Source organism: Macrotis lagotis, chromosome 6 (genome assembly GCF_037893015.1).
Source record: "Macrotis lagotis isolate mMagLag1 chromosome 6, bilby.v1.9.chrom.fasta, whole genome shotgun sequence".
Classification (NCBI taxonomy): Eukaryota; Metazoa; Chordata; class Mammalia; order Peramelemorphia; family Peramelidae; genus Macrotis; species Macrotis lagotis.
In genome coordinates, this window is record NC_133663.1 from 169,193,508 (window position 1) to 169,218,435 (window position 24,928).

Sequence of the window (24,928 nt, forward strand, 5' to 3'; positions counted from 1 at the left end):
CCAATAGTTGGCTACATTACGTATGATTATAGTTTAGATAAGGTGTTTTAATGTGGATTAAAGTTGATGCCTAGTGTTTTACTGGTCTTTCTCTTAGTACATGTCTGAATATTTACATTTCAAGATTGTTGAAAGACTAATGAAAGAGGCAGTGTGAGTGGATAAAATCATGTGGTCATGAGGCCCTGGTTCATATCCTGCCTCTGACACATACTAGCTATATAACTATGTACAAGGAACTTCTAGGTAACTCAGGCAACTATGAGAGACTATAAAGTAAAAAATGAGTTGCTGTTCTACCTACAAACTCCTGAAAAGACTATGATAAGAAATTACTAGCCTTTACATAATTCAGATCAATAAAATAACATGTATTTTATTTAGAAAAAGAAAAACACATAAGACAACTAAGCATTTTTAAATGTTTAATCTATTCAATCATTTCAATTTGCTTATTTTTTAAAAAGTACCAAGTCTGTAATCCAGAAGACCTAAGTTCAAATCTTTTTCTGATTTTTACTAATTTTGTGAGCATAATCAAGATCTTCTCTCAGTCCCAGAGTCTTCATTAATAAAATGGGGACAATAATCTGTTTTGTATAACTTATAAATTGTTATGAGACCCAAATGAAATATTTTTATAAAGAACTCTATAATCTTTTTTTGAGGTTTTTTTTTTGCAAAGCAATGGGATTGAGTGGCTCTCCAAGGCTACACAACTAGGTAATTATTAAGTATCTGAGGCCAAATTTGAACTCAGGGACTTCTGACTCCAGGGCCGGGGCTCTATCCACTGTGCCACCTAGCCACCCTGAGAACTTTATAATCTTTCAAATGGAATATACATTGGGAGCAGCTAGGTGGCACAGTAGATAGAGCACTGGCCCTGGAGTCAGGAGGACCTGAGTTCAAACCTTACCTCAGGCACTTAATAATTGCCTAGCTGTGTGATCTTGGACAAGTCATTTAACCCCATTGCCTTAAATAAATAAAATTTTAAAAAATGGAATATACATGTCAGTTATTATTAATTTAAATAGATCTTCAATGAAATTAGAATTTTATTATTTTATAGGTCTTTTTAATGTTTTGGGGCTCTAGTCCTGGCACCAATGATATTTTTAAATATTGTATGTATTTAATTATTTCAAAAAAATCCATGATCTAAAATTGCCAAAATCATTAATGCTTTTAATTATTTTATTACAAAATATAATTTTATGGTTTTGTAAATAAAATTACTTTTCTAAAAGGCAACTTAAAACATTGTCATATCTCACTTTCTATGTGTGACTAGAGTTTGTTAATTTATAAGCTGAGTAGCAGATATATGAGGCTCTGGGAAAGAAGCATATTTAGTATTTCTTAGAAATTTCTTTTTTATAGCAAGGGTACATTCCTAGAAATAAATAAGTTATTTAACTATGCTTGAGAGTATCATTTTTAATGCTATTGAAAAAAATCCTTTTTTAAGTTTTATTGTAAATTTGGAAATGATTGTAATTGGAACATACTATGAAAGCAATAATTCCAAGATTTCCTTTTTCAGGCAATGTGAAGAAACAAGTTTCCAAAAAAAAGACTTCAGAAAAAAAGGGAAAACACAACAAAGAGTGTCCTCAGTATTCTACTCTTGAAGATATAAAGCAGCGGAAAGTATTAGACCTCAGGCGATGGTAGTATATTAATGGCTGTTATCAAATAGTTAAGATTATCTTTGACTTAAACATTTTGTTACTACTAGTTTATATGAAATTTCAGTGCTAATATGGTCAATGCCTATTTTTCATGTAGGAAGGTGAAGATATAAAGAGATGTAAAATAGTACATATCCTTATGGGGCTTGCAGTTTATGGTTTATAGAGGCAGGAAATATACATAAAAGACACAACAACAAAGTATATGTAGGTTCAAATCTCATTTTTTTCTACTTTTTGTCATGTCACTTAATCTCTGGATCACAGTTTCCTCATCTGTAAAATGAAGGAAATGGAAATAATAATTTCTAAGGTGTCTTTGAATGAAGTACTGGGCTTTGACGTAAAGAAGAAATGAGTTCAGATCCTACCTCAGGCATGTAACCATCCTGTTCAAGTCACTTAACTTCATCTTCAATTTCTTCATCTAGAAAATGAAGGGGTTGGATTTGAGAGGAGAGAGAGAGATCATCAAGGACAAGACAATCCAGAAATGGGGGAAACAGTATTTAAATTGAACTTGATGGAAAGCTAGAATATAAATAAATTGAAATGGGGAAGAGGACATTTCAGGCTGGGAATGTATGAGCAAAGGTGCCCAGGTAGGAATTTGATTCTTTGATAAAAAGTAAAACAATTTGGTTTTATGTAGGGCATTAGTGAGAAGAGAAGGTTGGAGAAGAAGGTGAAGGCTATAGTGTTAAATGTTTTAAGTATCAGTTAAAGGAACTGGGTTTGTCCTATGGGGAATAGAAGATGATGAAAGGTTTACAGGAGTGAAGTATGTAATTCTGTCTTTGAGAACATGTCATTGGTATTCATATTGCAGCATGATTTAGATTTTTTTTTTTTTAGTTTTTTTGGAAGGCAATGGGATTACGTCCTTAAGGTCACACAGCTAGGTAATTATTAAGTGCCTGAGATCAGGTCCTCCTGACTCCAGGGCTGGCACTCTGTCCACTGTACCACCTAGCTGCTCTGATTTAGATTTTTATGACAATGCTTACCTATTTGTTATCAAAGAATTGAAATAGGAAGTAGGTGTGACATGTGTTCTTTGGAGAGTTTGTATACTTTTTCTATTTTTGGCCAATTCTAGATGGTTAATATGAAAAATAATATAGATTACGGTTTATCAAAGTTTCCTGTTTTCCTTTCCCCCCAACTTTAGGGGGAATAAGAATTTTACAGAATGAAATATATATGGGTTATGTTTTCCCTTTCCCGGAACAACTACACTGCTTATTAACCCTGTAGGTAGAGCATAAGCAGGGGATGAAAGATGAGTCAAATTCAGTATTTCTAGAGTCTTTTTTCACTATCCTGAACTGTTTAAGCAAATTTCTCTTTATAGAAATTAGGTTATAAATTCCTTGAGGTGTTGGAAAAAGGACATTGGAATAGGAACCTGGCTATTGGTATTGTGTCTGCTACTAAAAAACTATGTGACCTTGGACAAGTCAGTCAACATTTCTGGGCTTCAATTCCCTTTATTTTTTTTTAAATGATCAAAATTGGATAATCTCTAAGGACCTATAGTTCTACTGTTTGGTATCAGGGATCCTTATTTTTATGTTTATGGGTTGTGTTCTAAATAATCAGGGAGGTAGTGCTCAAATACAGGTCTTTCAGGGCCACAGAAAGATTGAAAGGAATAGTAAAGTAGAAAGAACACTGAACTCTAGAAATCTAAAGACCTACCCCTAGGCTCTAACCTTAGGTCATCAAACATTTATCGGGTACTTACTACATGTCAGTCACTTAAAGTGCTGGGGATAGAAAGAAAGACAAAAACAATCCTTAATTTCAAGGAGCTCATATTCTGATGAAAGACAACATGAAACAAATATGTATATGCAAGCAGTATACAGAATTGATGGAAGATCAGAGAGAAGGCATCAGCAGTGCCTTCAATAGTAGGGATGAAGATTAGGGTTGGATAAACTGAAAAGGCCGCTTTTAGAAACTGGAATCTGGGAGGAATGTTGAAGGAGGCTAGGAAAGTAAAGAAGTGAAGGAGGCGAGGAAGGAAAGCATTTTCTGTATGGGGAAAAGCCATTGAAAAGGCTAATGAGAGATGGAGTTATATCTATACAGATGATTCCTAGGTCTATTTATCCAACCTTAACTCTTCTCTTGATTTCTAGTTTTCTTCTTCAAGTTCTTTGTTTTTCTATTTGCTTTTCCTTATGATATAATGCCTTTCTTCCTCATCTTATCCTCATAAAATTTCTTTCTTCCTTCAAAACACAGCTTAAATAAGCTTCTTTTTGGGGAAACTTTTTTTTTTTTTAGTTTTTGCAAGGCAATGGGGTTAAGTGACTTGCCCAAGGCCACAGAGCTACATAATTATTAAGTGTCTGAGGCCAGATTTGAACTCAAGTTTTGACCCCAGGGCTGGTGCTCTATCCACTGTGCCACCTAGCCGCCTCTTTGGGAAACTTTTCCTGTTCTTCCAACTGCTCTTGTCTTTCCTGCCAAATTACTTTGTATTTAACAATTATTTTGTATTTATATTTTCATATGAAACTGTTGCTTTCTTCATTAAAACTTTTGAAAATAGAGATTGATTCGTTAATTGTTTGTATTCCCAGTACTGTACCTGGCAAATAGTAGGTGGCTTAATAAATGCTTATTGATAGATATTTCATAAACTGAAATATGAAATTATCACATGGATTTTGAAAAATTATTCATGTTCATCTTGTATTCCAATAATCAAAATAAGCCATTCTCTTCTTAGGTACTGTATCAGTCGACCTCAGTATAAGACTTCCTGTGGTATCTCCTCATTGATATCTTGTTGGAATTTCTTGTATAGCACAATGGGAGCTGGAAAGTAAGTCATACATATTCATTGATATACAGTGTTAACAATTTTTTTTTTTTGAATTTGACTTAAGGCATCTGCTTAGCCTATGTTCAGATGCACATCCCCCCCCCCCCCCCACCTTAATACTGGGTCTCCTTATCTCACACTGACAAAGTTGAAGGACTTGTGAATCCAATGTCACTAGTGATTGACATAGGAATATTAACCTATTCCTTCTAGTTTGTGCTTTTCTGCTTCTCTTTGGCCCTCAAGTTGGAAACCAAGCAACCAAATTGGTTGCTATTTGGTGCTAGTCTTAGTGTGGATACCTGATTGACCTGGCTCACAGAAAAATTAGAATTACTAAGATCAAGCAATCTGCTGGCTCCAGTCTCTCTGAAAACAGGGACTATTGAAATGTGTTGCCTCACCCAGCTCATACTTGTATTTAAAGTAGTATTTCTGGGATAATTTGTCTTTTTTTAAAGTAATTATTTTTCTTACATGGACATCTGTCTAGCTATCTAGTTATCTAGCTAGCTAGCTATCAGGAATTGTGGCTGGTCCTTATGCTGATCAGAGTTCCTCAGTCTTTCAAAGTTATTTGAACTAATAATACTTTTGTTATTATATAAATATGTATGTATTATAAATGATGCTTTTCTTGTAGCCTTCCACCTGTTACTCAGGAAGAGGCATTACACATTTTGGGGTTTCAACCCCCATTTGAAGATATTCGGTTTGGTCCTTTTACTGGAAATACCACATTAATGAGGTATGAAATACCTTTGTGAAAATTCAATTTTTATTTTATTTTCAGGTCCAAATTCTCCATCACCCCACATATCCTTTTACAGATCCTATCCCTCACTAAGAAAGCAAGAAAAACAAAATCTGTTACAAACATTTATGTTCAAGTAAAGAAAATTCTTGAGTTGACCATACCCAAAAATATACCACATTAAAGAAGAATGAAGCAGGCTTAGTGAAAATTCACTTTTATTTTATTTTCAGATCTGAAACATCTTTTTTACATTTTCTCTCTCAACTCCCTAGCCCCACAGAGAAAGCAAGAGAAACAAAACCTGTTACAGATATGCAATGTCAAACAAAACAAATTCTCCTGTTGACTATCTTATTCATATATGTATGTATGAATATATATGCATGTGCTCACATATTAAAATGTGTGTGATTACATAAACACACACAACGTGACCTCATTTTCCACTCTGAGTCCATCACCTCTCTATTTGGGGGTAGGTCATAAGTTTCATGAGAATTTTTAATCATTACATTGATCAGAGTTTCTCAGTTTTTCAAAATTATTTGTCTTGATATAAGTATTATCATTATTCTTTTGTAACTTTTCCTCTTAGTCCTGTTTACTTCACTTTGCATTAGATTTTGCAAATGAAAGCAGTCTATACATAATAGTATAACTTCTAACTTTGAATCATAGATCCTAATTTTTATTTTTATTCTTAAGATAGATTTTGTTGCTATTTTTCATCTGTATATTAGTCAACTCACAAATTTCCCCTAAGATTAAACATTCCTTTATGAGAAAGAAAGAGGTAAGTTAAACATAAGATATAGTAATCACATTTGATAATATGGTTGTATAATGTTCTGTCCTTAGAAGGTCTCTGCCTCCTTCCTGTGAAAATGGAGAAAGCAGGCTTCATTACCTGTTCTCTAAAAACCTTCATTTTTTTAGTTATTTAAGAGTTTAATGATCTTTAAATGATCTTTTCGTTTGTATTATTGTAGTTTTTTGTACATTGTTCTCTCACATTACTACATCAGTTTATAGAACTCTTTCCACGTTTCTCTGAATTCTTTATATTATTCCTTCCTTACTATACAATAATAATGACATTCATATATTGTTTTTCCCCCTCTTGCTATTACCCAGCCAATGGAACCTACTTTGTTTCCAGTTAATTATTTATTTTTAAAGGTATTAGTACTACAGGCTGTTTACTTGATAGAAAGGCACATATTTTATTTGAAGTTCCTATAAATATTATCATTATTATTATGAATGTTATTGTTTGACTCTTAATGTTTCATTTGAATTTGTGTTGGTTGTTTTTTTCCAAAACAAATCTATTCCATAATAAGCCTTTTTTTTTTTGCATTTTCAGATGGTTTAGACAAATTAATGACCACTTCCATGTAAAAGGCTGTTCTTATGTTCTCTATAAACCTCATGGGAAGAACAAAACAGCAGGAGAAACTGGTAAGTTTAATTAAGATAATTGAGATTATTTTTCTTTTAGCATATTTTGAGTATAACTTTTTATACTAGTCACCAAAGTTAAAGAATAATTTATCAATTTTTCTATAACAGCATAATATCTTAGATTTAGAGCCAACAAAGAATCTTACAAATCATATATTCCAACTTTCATTTTATTGGAAACTGAGACATCAAGAAGTTAAAGAACTTGGACAGTAAGTGCCAAAAGCTAGAATATGAACCCAGGTTCTCTGACTCCAAATCTATCAATCTTTCCACTAAAGTGTGATAAATCAAATACTGTGTCTCTCTTAATTTATTGTAAAAGAAAGGACCAAAGGCTGTTGACCCAATGGAAAGGCACAAAGAGCTGTTATTTAGGTAGGCCTAGGTGGTGTAAAATTGTACATATTATACAGTTTTAAAAAAAAGAAAGCATCTTTCTTTCCTTCCTTTTTTTAAAATCCTTTTCATAGTGGCAAAGAAATAAAATTGAACAATTGTCTACTTAATTTAATCAGCATAGATGACCTGTGTACATAATTCAGGTGGTTTTCTTTTTTTTGTTTTTCTGATAGGCTCCACTTCTACCATGGTCCAATTCAGCAGAAACATACTTCCCCTTCTAGACTTCCCTTTCCTTGGTGCTTTGTAAACCTAGACAAAGAATCATTTAAAGTATGTAGAGACTTATTATTTTTAATTTTGACCAGATGCCAAAGCAAGGGAGGGGTGGGAAAGAAACCCTGCTAATTCTTATTTGGAGATCTATTATTTCTATTGGAATAACAATATGAAATTTGGAGCTGAAAATCTTGTGATTGCCATTTGGCAGTTACAGGTCGATTTATCAAACTGCTCTGCCTCTCACAAACTTTTTTTTAAAAATCATTCTATTTCACTTACATAAATTGGATTTTGGCAGGGGCAGTTGTGCTATAGTGAAAAGAAAGCTAATTACAGATTCATAAACTCTGGGTCATTATGCCCTAATTGCCAATTGCAGACTGGGTGGACTTGGTAAGTCACATAACCTGGACAGATCTCAGTCCCTTATTTTTAAAATATTTTGTAAAAAATTTATTAAAAATTTGTAAAAATTTGTAAAAAATAACATTCAACTTCATAGAATTTTTGTGAGTATCAAATGAGGTAATGTAGGTAAAATGCTCTAGAAGTCTTAGCTGTTGTTGGCCATCTATAATTAGCATGTCATTCCTGATTAATTATCCCGGAAAGTAAAATTTCCTGAGGCATAAAAAGACATATTGAACTGCAAAGCCTCATGATATTTATTCTTAAATCCATGGTGGGTAATAATCCAGAGTTTCCCCTTTGACCTTACATTTTCAAGATTGGCCAATTTTTCAGAAAATAATTTCAGACATGATGAGGAAAGAATCAAAGGGGCAGGCCTAAGGAATTTATATTCATCTTTATCATAAATATTTGAGTTTTTGGTCTCACAATATTAAATTTAATTTATCTAATCTAAATTTAATCTAAATTAATCTAAAACTAATATTTATCATAGGTCAAAATATGCTAAATATAAAAATATACTTAATATTGAAATTTTTTCACTAATTTTTTTCAAATTATCTTCATGGAAAAAGAGAAAAAGGTAGATATTTTAGAGTTCAAATTTTTGTGATTATTAGTGGGCTTACTCTAGTCTAGAATGTAGATTTATGTGTATTCATCTATATATTTATAGAATATATATATATATTCCCCCCTTAAAACATATTTATAAAGGTGAATAGATTTTACTATAGAAGTACCTAGTCAAAACATCTTTTCCCCTTCTGTTCACATTTAATTTTATTTCCCATTATATTCACAATAAGCAATAAATTCGATATTTCCTGTTTCTAACTAGTTTTAGATAACTCACCAGGCCTCTGGTTATTTATATGAGAGTCAGGTATAGTTTAGTCACAGCTTTCTGAGAGTAAGAGGTTGCTATTGATTTATTTAGAATGCTGTCTAGTAGATCTATATTACTGGAATGCTCAAAATTTCACCTCTTGTTTTATAAATAATCTTCAGATTACTTAAAATTAGTTTGTAGCGCCTCATTGGTTTTTAATTCTCAGAAACACTTCTTAGTCCTTGCTGTCTCCAAGAATAAACTTCATTCCCCCGCTTCACTCTTCTCCATAACACTCCTCTCACCCCCCATCAAAGCTCATTGGTGGAACTACAGGGACTTATGTAACATAAACTCAGGTTAATAACTTCACTTTCATTTTCTGTAGTAGTCTATTATGATTTTATTGTTATATTAAATCGCATTCATAATATAGAAACAATTTTTACAAAGTTCCACGATTTGGATGACTTGAAAATATTAATTTTGGGGCTATAATTTTTTGATTTTTTTTGTTTATCATCCTCACTTGCCTCTGACTTCTCCCTTTACCACTCACTAGAGGTCCCTTATTTTATATACAGATATATACCATATGACAAGTAAATAATAGTCAGCAAACCAATTAATACCTTGGCTATCTGTAAATATATGTTTTATGTAACAACTATAATTCTTTACCTTTTGGCGAGAGAGACAGAAGTCTTGCTTTACCATTATTCTAGTGAAGTCATTTAATAATAATCATTCCATGGATCAGAGTTCAGAAGTCTTTCAGTTTTGCTTTTCTTTTTTGTTATTGTGATCATCTTGTAAATGGTTCTCATTTCATTCTGTACAAGTTCATAAAGTCTTCCTAAGTTGCTCTGACTTATTTTTGTATATGTCTTTTCTCCCATCTTTAACCCCTTTGGTATTATGTGCTAGTAGTTGTATCACTGATCTTTTGAGGTATTATTTACTGTTGAGCAGCTACATGGAACAATGAATAGAGTTTAGGACTTGGAGGCAGGGAAACAAATTCAAGTCCTGTCTGGGACATTTATTGACCTTGGGCAAGTAACTTAACTTTTCTCAACCTATTTCTTTTTCATACTCATCTCATATAGTTCATGAGAGCATCAATTAAGATAGCATGTAAAAAGCTTTGAAAATCTCAAGGCACAAAATAAATGCTAGCTATCGATATTATACCTTAAAATTATTTCCCATAATACTTGTTCAAACTTACAGCTCTACTAACAGTCCAAATAGTATTCCTGTCTTTCTGGAGGTGTTTTTGTCTTTTATTGATCTGAAGGTCATAAAATCAGGCCTTAGAGTTGTTTGACTTTGCATTTTTCTTTTTTCACCCAGAGCCACACAGCCTGTCTGTGTCAAAGGTGGGATTTGAACCCAGGTCTGCTGACTCCAAGGGCAGCTCTTTATCTATTATGTTCTGCCATTAATCTCGGTTTTCTTATTAGTGATTGGAAACATTTGTTTGATAGCTTACATTGCTTCTTTTTATAACTGGTTTTTGATAATGATCATAAAATTTGCTAACTATTCTTCTTTACCAGATAGTTCTCATGAATTTCTATTGATTATATAGTTTGCATCTCAGACCTATAGCATATATTTCTTACAGTTTAATTTCTTCTAATTCTATTGTTCTAATTCTACTGCATTGATTTTGTTTGTGCAAAAGTTTTTAAATTTGTATAATCAGTTGTCAATTTTTTTTCTTTCACTACCTTTATTCATTATTTAGTTAAGAATTCTCCCTCTTAGGTATTTTTGTCCTTTTATTTAGTACTAATTTTTTCATGATATGACTTTTTATATTTAGATTGTATATACATTTTCAACTTATTGTAATAAATGGCATATGATTAATTTAAACTTAATTTTTGCTAAACAATTTTTCAGTTTTTTAAGTCTCTCCATTCATTTTAGGTCAAATAGGATTTTTTTACCCAAATGTTAATATGATTGGGTTTATTGAAAACTAGGCTACTGTGGTGGGTCTTGTTTAACTAGTTTGTTCAATTGAGAAGCCTATTTTTTGGTTAATATAAAATAGTTTTGATAGACATTGCCAGATCTCAAATCATACTATTAAACAATGGTAGATCCACTTCATTCCAACTGTTTTTCATTGTTTCCTTTAAGTCTCTTAACCTTTAGTGTATTTAGAAGAATTCTGTTATTTTGTCTAGAACCAAAAAGTTCTATAAAATTTCCTATTCTTTTTTCCTTTCTTATTTCCTCATCATTCCTCAGAATTTGTTGCTGTTCATTTGTTTTTCAGTTGTGTCCCACTCTTCATGAACTTTCAGCATTTGATATAATTCAATTCAGTTCAATGTGATTCATGTGGCTTTTTACTCAAGAAACCAAATATTGTTTAACAGCATTTCAGAATGTAGCATAAAGCACTTCATTGTTAGTGTGCTATAGATAGCAGAATAATACTAATACTATTAATAATAATAATTTGTCCTATTTTCTGACACTAAAGCTGTGTCAACATGTACAACTTGTTCATTGCTTTGATGGATTCTGCTAATCATTTTAGTCAACCTGAAAAACATCATACAGATAGAAAACTTATATCTCTTCATATATAGTCCAGACTATCCAGTCATTTACTTGTTTACACTTCTTCATATATAGTCCAGACTATCTAGTCATTTACTTGTTTACTATTAATATGACTTTTCTGCCCTCCTACTACTATTTTTAGTTTTTTTTATTTTGAGGTTTTTAAGGTCTTTTCCAATCAATATGTCTATCATAAACAAAATATAACCAAACACGCACATACAGTTTTCACTAATTTTTAAAAAATTTAATTTGGTTGAATTCACTAATATGTTTTTGGCCTCCAGAGTCAAGCATCTAACTAGTTGACATCCATTATGTTCATTTGTGTATATGTCTTTGTTTAGAGACATTTGTTATCAGGAATAATACTTTAATTTTTAATGGCAAAAGCATACTTTGAAACTCACAAGGATCAGCAATATGTAAAATATTATCATAATCCTCTCATTTTCAATTATTGCTATTATGATAAACTCATACCATGTGTTAGCACAGAAATCATCTTTTCTGAGGGGAGTAGTCTTAAATATGAAGTAATTTTTGACACACTTTAATATAAAGTCTCCATTATCTTAATGAATTTTATAGCTTATAGAAAGCTATAATGGAAACTATAAAATTGTGTATTTTGCTAACAACTTCTCTAACATGAATCAGTTATCACTGACTTCACTTAGAGTCCCCCAAATATACAGAGATTCTTCATAAACACATTTTAGCATCCTTAAATGCCAGACTTCAGCCCACATTGCCTCGGAAAGGAATAGAAGAATCATTTTCTGTATTGCTCATCACTGACATTCCAGTACCTCTGAGATCAGTGCTTACCAAACAACCAATGGACTAAGACTGCTTTCTTGGTGTTCCACATTCTTTCCAGAACCAGTGATGGTCAGGTGAATACACATATTGAGGAACAGGTCAGATGGTGGGAGAAGGGACATTTTGGCAATATACATTGAGCTTTGTGACATATATTATTACTCCCTTGGAGAAGTCTGTCATTAATGAACTCTGTTTTAGGGAGATGGTGTAGGGTTTGAGACTATCTTTGCTACACATATCATTTTCTTTTTCTTTCCTCATATATTGTCCTTTTTTACCTTTAGCTTTTGTTTCTTAACAAGAGATAGTAGGCATGAAGTATTATGTGTATTCTGGCACATTTACAAACAAAAACGTTGAAATACACAAATATTGATCAACATTTCTGAACTATGTATGGGGGGTTACCAAAATAAATAATAGCTGATGTCTATGTTCTTGGGTCAAAAGTTATTCCTGAAGGCAGAGTGGGAAATTGATGACTGAAATGGAACAAGATATGAATTCAAAAAGAAAGGGGAACCAGAGGAAGCCATATATATAAATAAATGGTACTGAAGAGGATGGATATCCTGCCTAGCAAAGAATTAAAGGTTATCTGGCATGCTCTAAACTATTGTAAGGTTGCCTTCATAGCTATGACCCAGGAGTTTATAATCAAAGGAAAAGGGTGGGACTACTTCTACCTTATTCTTTCACCCTTACCTAGTTGTGACTCCCTTCGACTAAGAGAAATTTTACCAATCCTTTGCTTTTTTGAATAGCAGCAGCAATCTAGGGAAGAACTGTAGGGTCAGGTGAGTGGACTTAGAATGAACCAGACTGATTGATGTGTTTCATCAAGTTTGACCATATAATGGGTGTATGAAGGGATTCCAAGTGACAGTGTAAATTCTGATACTATAAAAGTAAATATACATAGTGTGAAAAAAACATTATGAGGAAAGAGACAAGTCAGATGTTAACATTTCATAGGTGCCATCTGTTGGGGGAAAGGGACAAACTTTAGGCTATAATTATGGTAGAAGGGTCCTGGATCAGAGAAAGTTTAGGAAGAATCATTCTAGAATTCCAAAGTTTTTCTCTGAAATGTGTATGACCTCTGAAGGTCCATTCCAACTCTAAGATTCTATTCCATTATTTTAATAGGGATTGACGTTAGACTTACTGGCTGGTAACTTCCAGGATCACTTCTCTTCCTCTTTTGAAGATCAGTACTGCATTTGCTTTTTTCCAATATTCTGGTACCTCCCCAGTTCTTCATGACTTTTCAAAAATAAATATTTATGGTTCGGTAAGTTTATTAGCAAATTCCCTTAACACTTCAGGGTGCATGTCTCTTAGTTCTACTGACATTTATATGTTTAAAATTATCCCCAGTCTATCCATCTGCTTTATCCTTTCCTAAAAATTACCATCTTTTTAAATTTTTTTTCTGAGTAGTGAGCAAAAACCTATTTGAATTTCCATTTTTCTGAAAAAAAGAAAAAACCCTCAATTTTCCTTGTTCAGTTATTGTTTCCCTTTCTTCAAAGACGTTTTAATGTCTTGTGGCTTTCTGTTTTCTTTACTTTTTTATTTCCATTTTATACTTCTCAGCATTTCTTATTCTTTTGTGTACTCTTGAAAAGACATGTCTGTTCCTATTTAACTTTGATTTCTTAAAAATAGTACTTGTTCTACACTTGTGACTTTCTTTAGGTTTCCCGATTCATTAGTTGTCTTCTTGATGTCTAACACCATTTTTTCACCAATTCCTTTTCTTATAAAGGTATATTCAGAGAACTTGGAAACTCTTTAACACCACACTTTTCTAATTTAACTGTAAATTATGTAGTGCTATTTAGCTACTGATTCTGTTATAAAAATGTCTTTCATTTGTATGGTTTTTTCTCCTTTCTCTTCTGTTAATCCTCTTCTCCACCCTTTCCCCAACCTTGTGCTTTGTCCTCCACAGTATGTGGTAGAGAAATGTTGGGCCCTAGGTTGGTGATCAAGCAATATTATTGACTTACATTTGGCAATGTTAACATTCAGGTCTTTGAAGTAAAATTTTTAGATTTGATTAATTTAAGAGTTGGTATAGAGAATTTGCATTTTTATTTCTCTTGTCATAGAGCTTCACATTCATTGCCAAAGTGTGTCTATGGTTTAGATGTGTGTGTGTATGTACATATATATATATATATATATATATATATATATATTTAGATTCATATATTTTATGTTTGCATGAATGTATTTTGTCTATTGATTGATCCTGGAGAGAGACATATATGTGTATATATATATATATGCACATTTATGTGTATGTGTATGCATATTTACAAGTATTGTTTTGTGTGTATAAATGTGTACAATCATATACACATTTACATACATGTATATATATATATATATAATATTAATGATCTTCCATGAAAATATTTGCTATCAGGAGTATCTGGGTTCAAATCCGGTCTCAAACATTTAATAATTACCTAGCTGTGTGGCCTTGGGCAAGCCACTCAACCCCATTTGCCTTGCAAAAACCTAAACCTTCCCCGCCAAAAAAACCCCCAAGTAATACCTTGGAGAAATATTTTAACAATCTATGTCTATCTTCAAAATATAGATAACATTTGCACCTCATATCACAGATTGATTGAAATATGAAATGCTTTGAAATGAGAATATATTTATAAAAGGCATTATAGCATATTTAGAAATAGTTTTATATTTTTATTTTTTCCTGAACATCATGCAAACAAAATTATTTCAGCTAAACAATGAAATAATTCTGTATTTTAGGAAAAAAATTGGATAGTTTTAAGTGAATGGATATGCCTCCCCCCTCCCTCTTTGGATGTCATATACATTTTGACAATTTTCAAATCTTAGGGACTTGTACATTAATTTTAGCATGAATAAATGCTTCATGATTCAACTAAGCCAGTTCTGTTGAATACTATTGTGTTTTAAATTTAAAAACTCTATCTTGTATCCTACTCAAGAGATCATGTAAAGGTGCTTTTTCCATCTAGGAATTTATAAAAGCATAGAGTCAGCATTAGATAATGTAAGTAATGTGCCTAAACTTTAGGAATGAAGATTTCAAAATATTTTTAAGAAAGCTAAATGTGATTCAGTCTTTAATGATCTAATAGTTCAAGAGGTAAATGATTATAAAAAAATAAGTTTTGGCTAACTTCTCAGTGTTACAAATGGACAGAGCTAATACAAAGTGTTTAGACATGTTGATCTGAAAATTTTATTTCCTGTAAATCAGAGGCATTGAATTGTCATATTAGTACATATGATAACACCACAAAAATCAATATCTATTTACCATAAGGCCCCACTTTCTAAAATTAAAACTAGGTTAATTTATAAAATGTAATATCAGTCTGTTCCCTTAATTATACTTTTTATAAACACACCTTACATGGTTCCTAATTGTCTGTCCCTAGTCTTAACTGTACTAATGAGGAAGAAATGAGGGCAATCAGATAAAGAAGTTGATGTTTCTACACATAGAAACCTTTAAGGCCAGATTTAAGAAGGACATGCATAAGACATAGGATTGGCAAAAAATCAAGAGCAATGGGAATAATGCAGAAATAGCCTATATTTAGGACTCAGAGGGAGTTTAGATTTGAAAAAATCATGTTGAAATAAAGAGAAATTTTCCTTTAAAATTCTGCTTAGAATAAAAAACAAGGGAAGGAAAGTCTTAATGATTGGGAAGGTGATTATTGTGAACAGATGGGCTCTAAAAATTATTATATGACATGTTATGACAGAGGTATCTTGCTCTTGTCTTCTCTATTAACAAAAGTGACTTTCAAAATAGGATGGAACACATATTGAAAAGGAGAGAGAGAGAGAGACAGAGACAGACAGACAGACATACTGCTTTAAACACATTCAAAAGTTTAAGCCTGACAAATTATATCTTAAGATATTGCAGATATTGTAGATATTGTTACCTGTGAAATTATGTATGAGAGAGATATCAAAAGGCTTAAAAATAGGGAAACTGTTGTTTTACTTTCCAAAAAAAGGTGATTTTGGAAATTACATCTTAGTGAACTTAGTTTTGATCATTGACAGAATTCTAAAATTCTTAGAAAAGAATTTGATTAAATGTCATGTAAGTTCATATAAAAGAAATGCAAGGCTAAGTCATTAGGCTTCCATTTCCTCAAATGTAAACTGAAGAAATTGAACTATATATTTACTCTATGCTATGTACTCTGTGTATATGTATGTGTGGTTGTTTATATATATATATATATATATATATATATATATATATATATATGTATATGTGTGTGTGTGTTTATGTATATATTATATATGTAATTTATAAAATTAATAATATAGTCTGATGGATGGTTTTATCAAAGATAAAAATTTATATTTGTTATTTCATATGTTAATATGCATAAATAGATACAATACAAATTATAGTATAGTATAAAAATAATGAATATATAATATTACATAATTATATTCATGTTATATACATACATAATTATATTATATATAATATCCTATAAGCTTTGACACAACTATAAATATGTATAATAGATCACATATACATGGAAAAAAAGAGCTCTTTCTCTACTTATTTCTACTTATATTTAATTTGGTTATGCTTCTCATATTTCTTAACCCTTAGTTGATTTCTTTTTATTTCAAACTTTGTCTACAAGATTTTAAGTTAAAATACTTTTCAATTTAGTAATTTACTAAATTAATGTGATACGAATTCTATAAATTATTGGATTACTCCTGTGATAGCTAAGGATTATCCAGATCATATGGAGTAATTAGATTTGTTTTGCAAAAAAATGCTTTTTTTTTACAATCTAAAAAACTGAGTAATTTAATATGAAGAATTTTGCCTCTTGGACTTTTCAAGCTTTCATCCTTAACTCTATATGAAGGATCTTTTCCACTTTGTTAGTAGCATTTTGATATCTTTTCCTAGTAAAAATATACCCTTTTCTGAAAAATGCTGGATTTTGATAATGATCCTATATTTTGGAAAAGAAGGAATGAACTTAAAGACTTCTGAGTGTCAGAGGCTTAGTAGAAAAATTGGTTTCTACCTTTATTCATCTTTTATTTAAAGATGCCTATTTAATCAGTGGATAATTGAAGCACTGGTATTAAATTATATTAAAATAAAACCTGGAAAAATATATATCCTACCTCACACTTCTTTATATACTTACTTTATTATAGTTATTTGCATCTCTATCAAAGTTCCAGTCTATTGTCACTTTGTAAGATGGAAATAACCTTGGATTTTTGAAAATTTCATTAAAAGAGCATAAATGTTGTTGGATCCTGTAAGTCTCAAAAGTCTGACTATAGATTTAACTCTAGATTCTGTATCTAAGGCCGAACTTGACTAAAGTATAACTTCACCTGCTTGGCTTTGGGTGGTAAATACTTTTCAGTACAACTCACATTAATTATCTATAGAAGTCATATTAGAAGCAGCATGGTAAAATCTTTGTGGAAGGAGATCCTCACCAATGGATCTTGGAATTATTGGAAGGAATATGTAATACTCCATATCATGTCTATTTTGATGAATCATCATACAGGATAGGTGACTATGTATCTCAAAGATTATGTCAATCAATGAAAAGCTTCAGCAGTCCTACAAAGCTGGAAAGACTTTGAGTATAGTCTTGGTGATGGATTATATGTCATTAATCTCAGGACCTAGTAAATTCTGAGAGGATCATAGGTATATTTGTTGTTGTTGATCCTTTGTTCTCAAAGAAAACCAATGTTTTGACTTACAAGTGAATTAGATTTAAACATAACAGAGCCATCCAAGGTTATTGGACTCACTTCAGAGTCATGAGTCCAGTGACAAAACATAGATCAAGGTGACTGATGATGATCCTGGATGCAATGGGAGACCATGGCCTTTTTAAGCTAAATCCTTTCCCAGGTCTGAGTTTCATTTTAGATTTACAGCTTGAAAGGACCTAGGAGGACAGAGAATTCAAATCTCTCATTTTATAGTTTAAGAAAATTGCAAAGAAGCTGCCCAAGGTCACATAGGAAATATTAGAGGAGTGGTATAAACCCAGGTCTTCCTGACTCCAAATCCAAGACTCTATCAATTAACCAATGCTGTTTCTTCACTGGAGCATTAACCCCAAGTGATAAATTATTTTGGCTATAAGCACCTCATTAAGTCATCTTTAAGCCATACTTCAGTGAGTTTCAGATTTTATCTGCATCAGTGGAGGAAGCATATAAATGATGGATCTTTGAAGTATGTGCATCATGGTCTCAGATACTTGGTATTTATTAGTTGTATGGCCTTGGGCATGTCACTTAACCATGATTGCTTCGCTTCCAGGGACATTTCTGCTAGTTCTAATTCATATCTGGCCATTGGATCAATATGGCTCTGGAGGAGAAAGTGATGTGACTTAACACTTCACCCCACTACTCAAGTCCCATTCATGTGCATGTCATAGCATCACCTCCCTGATGTCATGGTCTTCTTTGGAAATGAAGGACAAACATCATATCCTACTAGACTACAGTTTCTATAAAAGCCCAATATGGCCTCCTAACTAAATTTTGCATCTCCCTTATTACCTAACACAGCAATCTGTGAATAGTACATTCTTTTTTTTTTTTGTTAAACTGATTTGTTGAATTAAAGTGTTATGTAATATTCTAATCTCTGAAGTCAAATAAAGTCAGGAAGCATTTGTTAAGCATATACTTTCTGTTTGGTACTTGTGAAGTACTGAGGTTATAAAGAAAAAGAAATAGATCCTGTCTTAAAGGAGTTTATAATCTAATGGGAAGAAATATTTTGCAAACAACAATGTAAGATCAAAAAATGGACAGGATAAATTGTCTCAGAGGGAGGTTAACATTATGGGATATGGAGAATGACTTTTTTTTGGTAGAAAGTGGGATCATAGCTGTTACTTGAAGAAAGTTAGGAAAATGAGAAAAGGATATAAGAAGACATAGGATATAGCCAATCAAAGAAGAAAGACTTGGGAAAGGGAATAGAGTCACTGGATCATAGAGTTCATGGAAGGGAGTAAGATGTAAGGAGACTGGAAGGGTTATGAAGAGATCATATTATTGAAGATTTTAAAAGCCAGAGATTTTTATAGTTGATCCTAGAGATAATAGGAAACTACTAGAGATTATTATAAGAAGAATGACAGTCAAACCCTCTCTTTAGGAAGATCACTTTGATGATATATATTTACACATATATGAAGAGATGTTTTGAAGGAAGAATAGCCAGGAAATGACAATGGATTTCTAGATGGTGAGTGAGAGTAAAGAGTTGAAAATGACCCCAGGTTACAAACCTGGGTATCTTGAATTAGATGATACTCTTGATAGAACATTAGGAAATTTGAACCTGGATTTTGTATAAGTATCTTATTTTCTCTCCCCCCCCCCTTATTTTTCCATTTCCTATCTAGGTCAATGTAGAAGAATAAGTCCCTTTGAATTTAGCACCATGTCTGCAATATACTAGGTGTTTTAATAAATGCTGTTGACTGACTAGTGCATAAAAAATAAAGAAGCAGCCATTTTTATGACTTGAGAACATGACCAGTAGATGCTTGCCAAATCTATTTCCTATTTAATGCTAGCGTACATCTATGGGGATTGAAATAAATGAAGCCTTTTTGTAGTGCCTCTAGTAGCGATAGTATCAGATTAAATAGAAAGTATTTAGAAAATCCTTTAGTGTTTATGGAAAATTTTTCTTTCCCTAGGTACAACTATACTTATTTCCATGAAATGAAGAATTGTTTTTGAATGATACTGCATTTGAACTGTATTAGGAAACAGTAGGAGTTTATGGCAAAAATTGTTGTTTTTGTTGTTGCTTCTGAGGCAGCTGCTGTACTATAGGGTTTCCTTACTCTACTAACACAAATGAGCCATTAAATAATTTTCTAATATTTTAAGTATTTTCTACTAAAAAAGTAAAATTTATATTTCTTTGATGTGATTAAATTTAACAAATGTATTGATCATCTACTTATGTATAGACACTTGGAGAGATAAGATGATAAATGATGTCATCCCTGCTCTCATAAGCTTTCACTTTGGTTATGGCATTTAGTATGTATGGAAATCATAATAATGTAGAATGGTTCCTGGTAATTGCTTAAGAAAAGGCTAAACAAAGTGCTCTGGAAATGGGTCTTCATGAAAGCCTTGAAAGGCTTCATGTTGCAAGATGACATTTGAGATAGACATTAAAGGATGATGTGGATTATAAGAGGTTCAGATGGAAGATGAGGAGGGTCTGAGGGCATTTCAGGCATAGAACAAAAATGTAGAGGTGGGAAAATCTGAGTTGTGGGTCATATTGTAACATACATTAATGATAATAAGATATTATATTGTACTTTATGATTTACAAAGAATCCTGGGCAAGCATTTACCCTCTCTAGGTTTCATTTTCCTTATCTATAAAATAATAACTCACAGTTCTATGTCCTTCCTAAAGATGAAGTTTGACCATCTCATTCCCTGGCTCAAGAACTTTCAGTGACTTCCTACTCCATCTAGCATAAAATATAAATTTCTCAGATTGGCATTTAAAACTTTTCATAGTCTGACTTCAACTTGTCTTTCCAGGATAATTTCACATTATTCTAGTCTCCTCTTTCAGAATTCTACATTCTAGCCAAATAGTCTTATATTTTCCCCTCAAGTTTGCCATTCTTCCTCCTGCATTTATGACTGTGCCTAGGATATCCTTAGTACCTTCAATGTTCCCCCCTTTTTTCCTAGAATCATCTCTTGTCATCTTATGGAAGTCCTTTCTTGATGTCTTTGGTTGTTAGGTCTGTCTTGTCTTCAAATTGTCATGAATATATTTATTTGTTAACATGTTGTATCTCCCCAGTAGAATGTAAGCTCTTTAAGGGCTGACACTGCTTGTTTTTTGTTTTTCTATCTTTGCATTTTAATATGTAGTATAGTATTTTGTACACAGCAGAGACTTGAAACTTTGGAATTAATGTGTGACATGGGAGATCCTGGCAAGGGGCTGCTCAGCATAACATGCCATCATTAAAGAAGGCATTGTGCTCTATCAGTGGAGCAGAATTACAGTAGCTCAAAATAAACATAAAATGCACACATATAGAGATATCTCTACCCTAAATTGTTCTGATAAGTCATAGTTGGACACATTGTAACTTGATCCCAACAGAGTCATGTCATTTTGGTCCTTTTTGAGCATGAAGTACAATGACTAACCAACCAATAGGAACTTAATAAATGCTTATTGATCACAGAGTACTTTAAAGGTTTACAAAATACTTTTTCCTCAACAATCTTGTGAGATACATAGTGTGTCAAAGTTATCCTGATTTTAAAGATGAGGAATGAATTAGATTAGGTGAATTCTTAAATTACCTTATAATTTTAAAATCCTTGATTCAGCTAAGTGGTGCACTGGGCCTGAAGTCAGGAATCTGATCTCAGACATTTTAGATCTTTTAACCTTCATTTACCCCAGTTACTTCATCTGTAAATTGGGCATATTAACATCTATCTCTCAGGGTTGTTGTGATGATCAAACGAGAATAATTTTATATGCTTGCACATAGTAGGCAATATAAATGTTAGTTCTAATGTGTGTGTGTATATATATATATATGTATGTATATGTATATATATATATATATATATATATATATATATGTGTGTGTGTGTTTAGAGTCATTATTATAGAAAGGTCACTTTTATGTTTAGTCATTTTTTAGATGTCAAACTATACTATGAACTGGTGATACCTACAACAGCAAACCCAAAGCAAACCAAATCCTGTAGCTTCTATCCTCAATATCCTAGAGCACATGTTCTAATATATATATATATATATATATATATATATATATATATATATATATATATATACACCAATAACTAGTTATATATAAGGTCTATACTGAACAGTAGGAGGGTAATCTTAAAGCAGCAAGCAGCAATCACTAACTTCTTCAGAGAATGGGATTTGAGTCAAGACATGAAGCCAGGGAAACTTAGAAGTACAGGTGAGGGGGCAGAATATTATAGGCATAGTGGAGTAATCCTAGAAAAAGCATGGCAATAGGAAATTGTGTCTCTGAAGTAAACTTAAGTAGGCTGATCTATCTGAATCACAGCATGAGTGGAGGAGGGTATTGTCTAACATGAGTGGTAAAATAGAAAAGAGTGATATTAGAAAGTTTTAAATCCTAGAAGAGTTTCTTTTGATTCTGGAAGTAATAGGTAAGCACTGAAATTCAATGAGAGATAGAGAAAAGTGGGGATATGTTAGTTATCTTGAAAGTAGAAACAATAAGATTTGGCAAAATACTGGATTTGTGAGATGAGGAAGAAAAAGAAGTGAGGAATGATCCTGAGAGTTACTCAGAGAATGGTGGTGCCCTTGATAGTGAAAGGGAAATAAAAGCACTTTTTAAAGACTTTGCTGAGTATACATAGATTTGTCTTGAGAGTGTTAATGCTTTTAATATTTTTAGTATTTCTTTTATTTGTTCTTGTTTGGAATGGATTTATTTCCCCATTTGTGCCTTCAATGTGTCATTTAAGAATATTTTCATATGTTTCTTTGTCAAATCAATTTTAACTGAAAAGGAGTTATTCTCCACTCTCCCTCCCCTTTTAAAAATTTGTTTTTTTTATCATCTTTCCCTTCTTCCATCCTGTTTGTCTTTTACCTTTCCTTTTACCCACAATGAGCTCTCTCATTAGACTTATTTCAATTATTATTCTCCTTTTACACATTGTACTTCCTTTTCAACAGGTGCCAAGTAAATAACTATTTTTCTACCTGGTTCTTTCATTACATTTTTGAATATTGAATATAAAAGTTTATTTAATTCTTAAATATTTAGATTATTTTTGAATTAGATAATTATTAAAAACTATTCTTTGTATTTTTGCAGTAACATATAACTTTTCTAGAATCATAGAAAGTAGCATACTCAATTTTTTCCAAGTCATATTTTATACATTTTAGATCTTGTATGCATTTTCATTTATATTATTATAATGTGTCACTTTTTATATTTTGGGACCTTAAATAAGAATTCTAAAAAAGGTTTTCCTTTGATATTTTGATGGATTCATGATTTTATTGTTGTGAAAACTCCCCCTACCAATTTAGATAGCAATTATTCCATACCTTATTTTGTATAAAGCAATTCTAATGCATAAATTTTCATAAATTCTATACAGGAGATTTATTTAATGCATTGTTGGTATTAATCAGATTCATTTAATATTTTGAGAGACTCCAAAATAACATTTGTCAACTTGGTGTTTCTTATTTTCAGAACCTGTGTAGTCTGCTTTTTTCCCTGATCTTACATATCCTCAATTATGACATTTATTCCATTCCTCTTAAGCAAGCAAAGCCTCATAGATAATAATTATCCTATCTTTTGTTCTTTGAATCCCCCACATTTTGGACTCTCTCAAGATTTTAATGTTCAGTTATTAGTAATATTTCATAAAAGAGATTGAAATTTGCTTTGGCAATTGGCTTGGGAATATTGAAAATACAGTGAATGTTCCCAAATGTGTTCTATCTTACTTTTATCTACTTACTCAATTTCAAACTTAGTTGATTGTTCAGTTATACTTATTGTCTAAGATTTGTGGGTATTATGAATATGTACAAGTAAATAGATATATGGCTATGTATGAGTTCAGATGCAAATGAACTAACTTGATGGTCTCCTTGTCTACCTAATTATATGTCATATAATGTCATCTGGGCAATATTTTTTTAACATTTCATTTTTGTGGTGTGAATAATTAAATCTCTTTTTACTTACTGTGATTTTAACTGAGGTTTTTACCATTCTATACAATAAGTATGACATCATCTTTAAAGAGGGTCATTTGGAAAACTTTATCATTAATAGGGAAGCTTCTCAATCACTGTAATTATGAATTAAACAAATCTGTAGGAGAGAGCTTATATAATATGGTAATGCATTTTGGGGGGATTTACATTTATTGAGAAAGACCTATAGAAGGGATTGTCCTTGGAAAATGATTTGAAAGCACACAGATCTAGTGTAGTGCTGAGGATTATAAGTAAGTATCCTTTGTCTCCTTAGTTCTGTGCTGCAATCATTATATAGGTTTTTCTTAGCTATCTTCAGCTATTTTAGTAGCCACAAAATCAATTAACTGTCTTCCTTATTATTATCCTGATTCGGAAGCTATCATCCACTTCAGTTATTGTTAGTATTTCTGCCTTAATGGAATTTTAAGTGAATGAATAATTTAGTTTTTTTTACTGGAAATACAAGTTAATTGAACTTCAGTTCATGGTCTTAGTTCTGAGGCTTGGTAAGAACTATTTTCTTGGCATAATACATCTCTATGTTACTTGATAGATAAGTGTCAGAAATATACAAGTAAAATGGTTGAGAAGGTGAGAAGTTTACTGCTATTTCTGCCAGAAAGATGGGCTATCACCTTAGCTCTTAAATATTATAAGTTCTCTGTATTTGAATTAGGACTTTTCATGTTGGGAAGTTTGTTGATTTATGAGATTTACATTTATGAGAGTTACATTGTAAATCAGGGGAGAAAGATACTGAATTGATGATAAAATTTTATGGAATGTTAGAACATGTACTACTCGAAATATGTCAGTGTTTTATACTTTCAGTTTAAAATTATAAGGTTTTCTTGACTGAAATGCTTTTTTTCCTCTGGGGTACAAGCTAAAATTTGAAACAGCTGACAACTTGTCCTTTGTTAATGCATTCAGCAATTTTCTTTGTGTACCATGTGACATTTTCCTCATAGAAATTTCTGAGAAATGCTGTCATTCATTTTCT

At 31.9% G+C, this 24,928-nt stretch overlaps 1 protein-coding gene across 4 annotated transcripts in view; it reads left to right on the forward strand.

Annotated features, from left to right (window-relative positions):
• BIVM (basic, immunoglobulin-like variable motif containing) overlaps positions 1–24,928 on the forward strand; it is a 41,522-nt gene that overhangs the window by 10,183 nt on the left and 6,411 nt on the right. For 2 of the 4 annotated variants that reach the window (XM_074191997.1, XM_074191998.1), the window contains exons 3-6: positions 1,550–1,676; positions 4,441–4,536; positions 5,180–5,284; positions 6,660–6,754. In XM_074191997.1, the coding sequence (XP_074048098.1) occupies positions 1,550–1,676; positions 4,441–4,536; positions 5,180–5,284; positions 6,660–6,754 (423 nt within the window). Of the gene's footprint in view, positions 1–1,549; positions 1,677–2,128; positions 2,300–4,440; positions 4,537–5,179; positions 5,285–6,659; positions 6,755–24,928 lie in introns of those variants that run through there. The other 2 variants (XM_074192000.1, XM_074191999.1) reach the window with 2 other exon arrangements.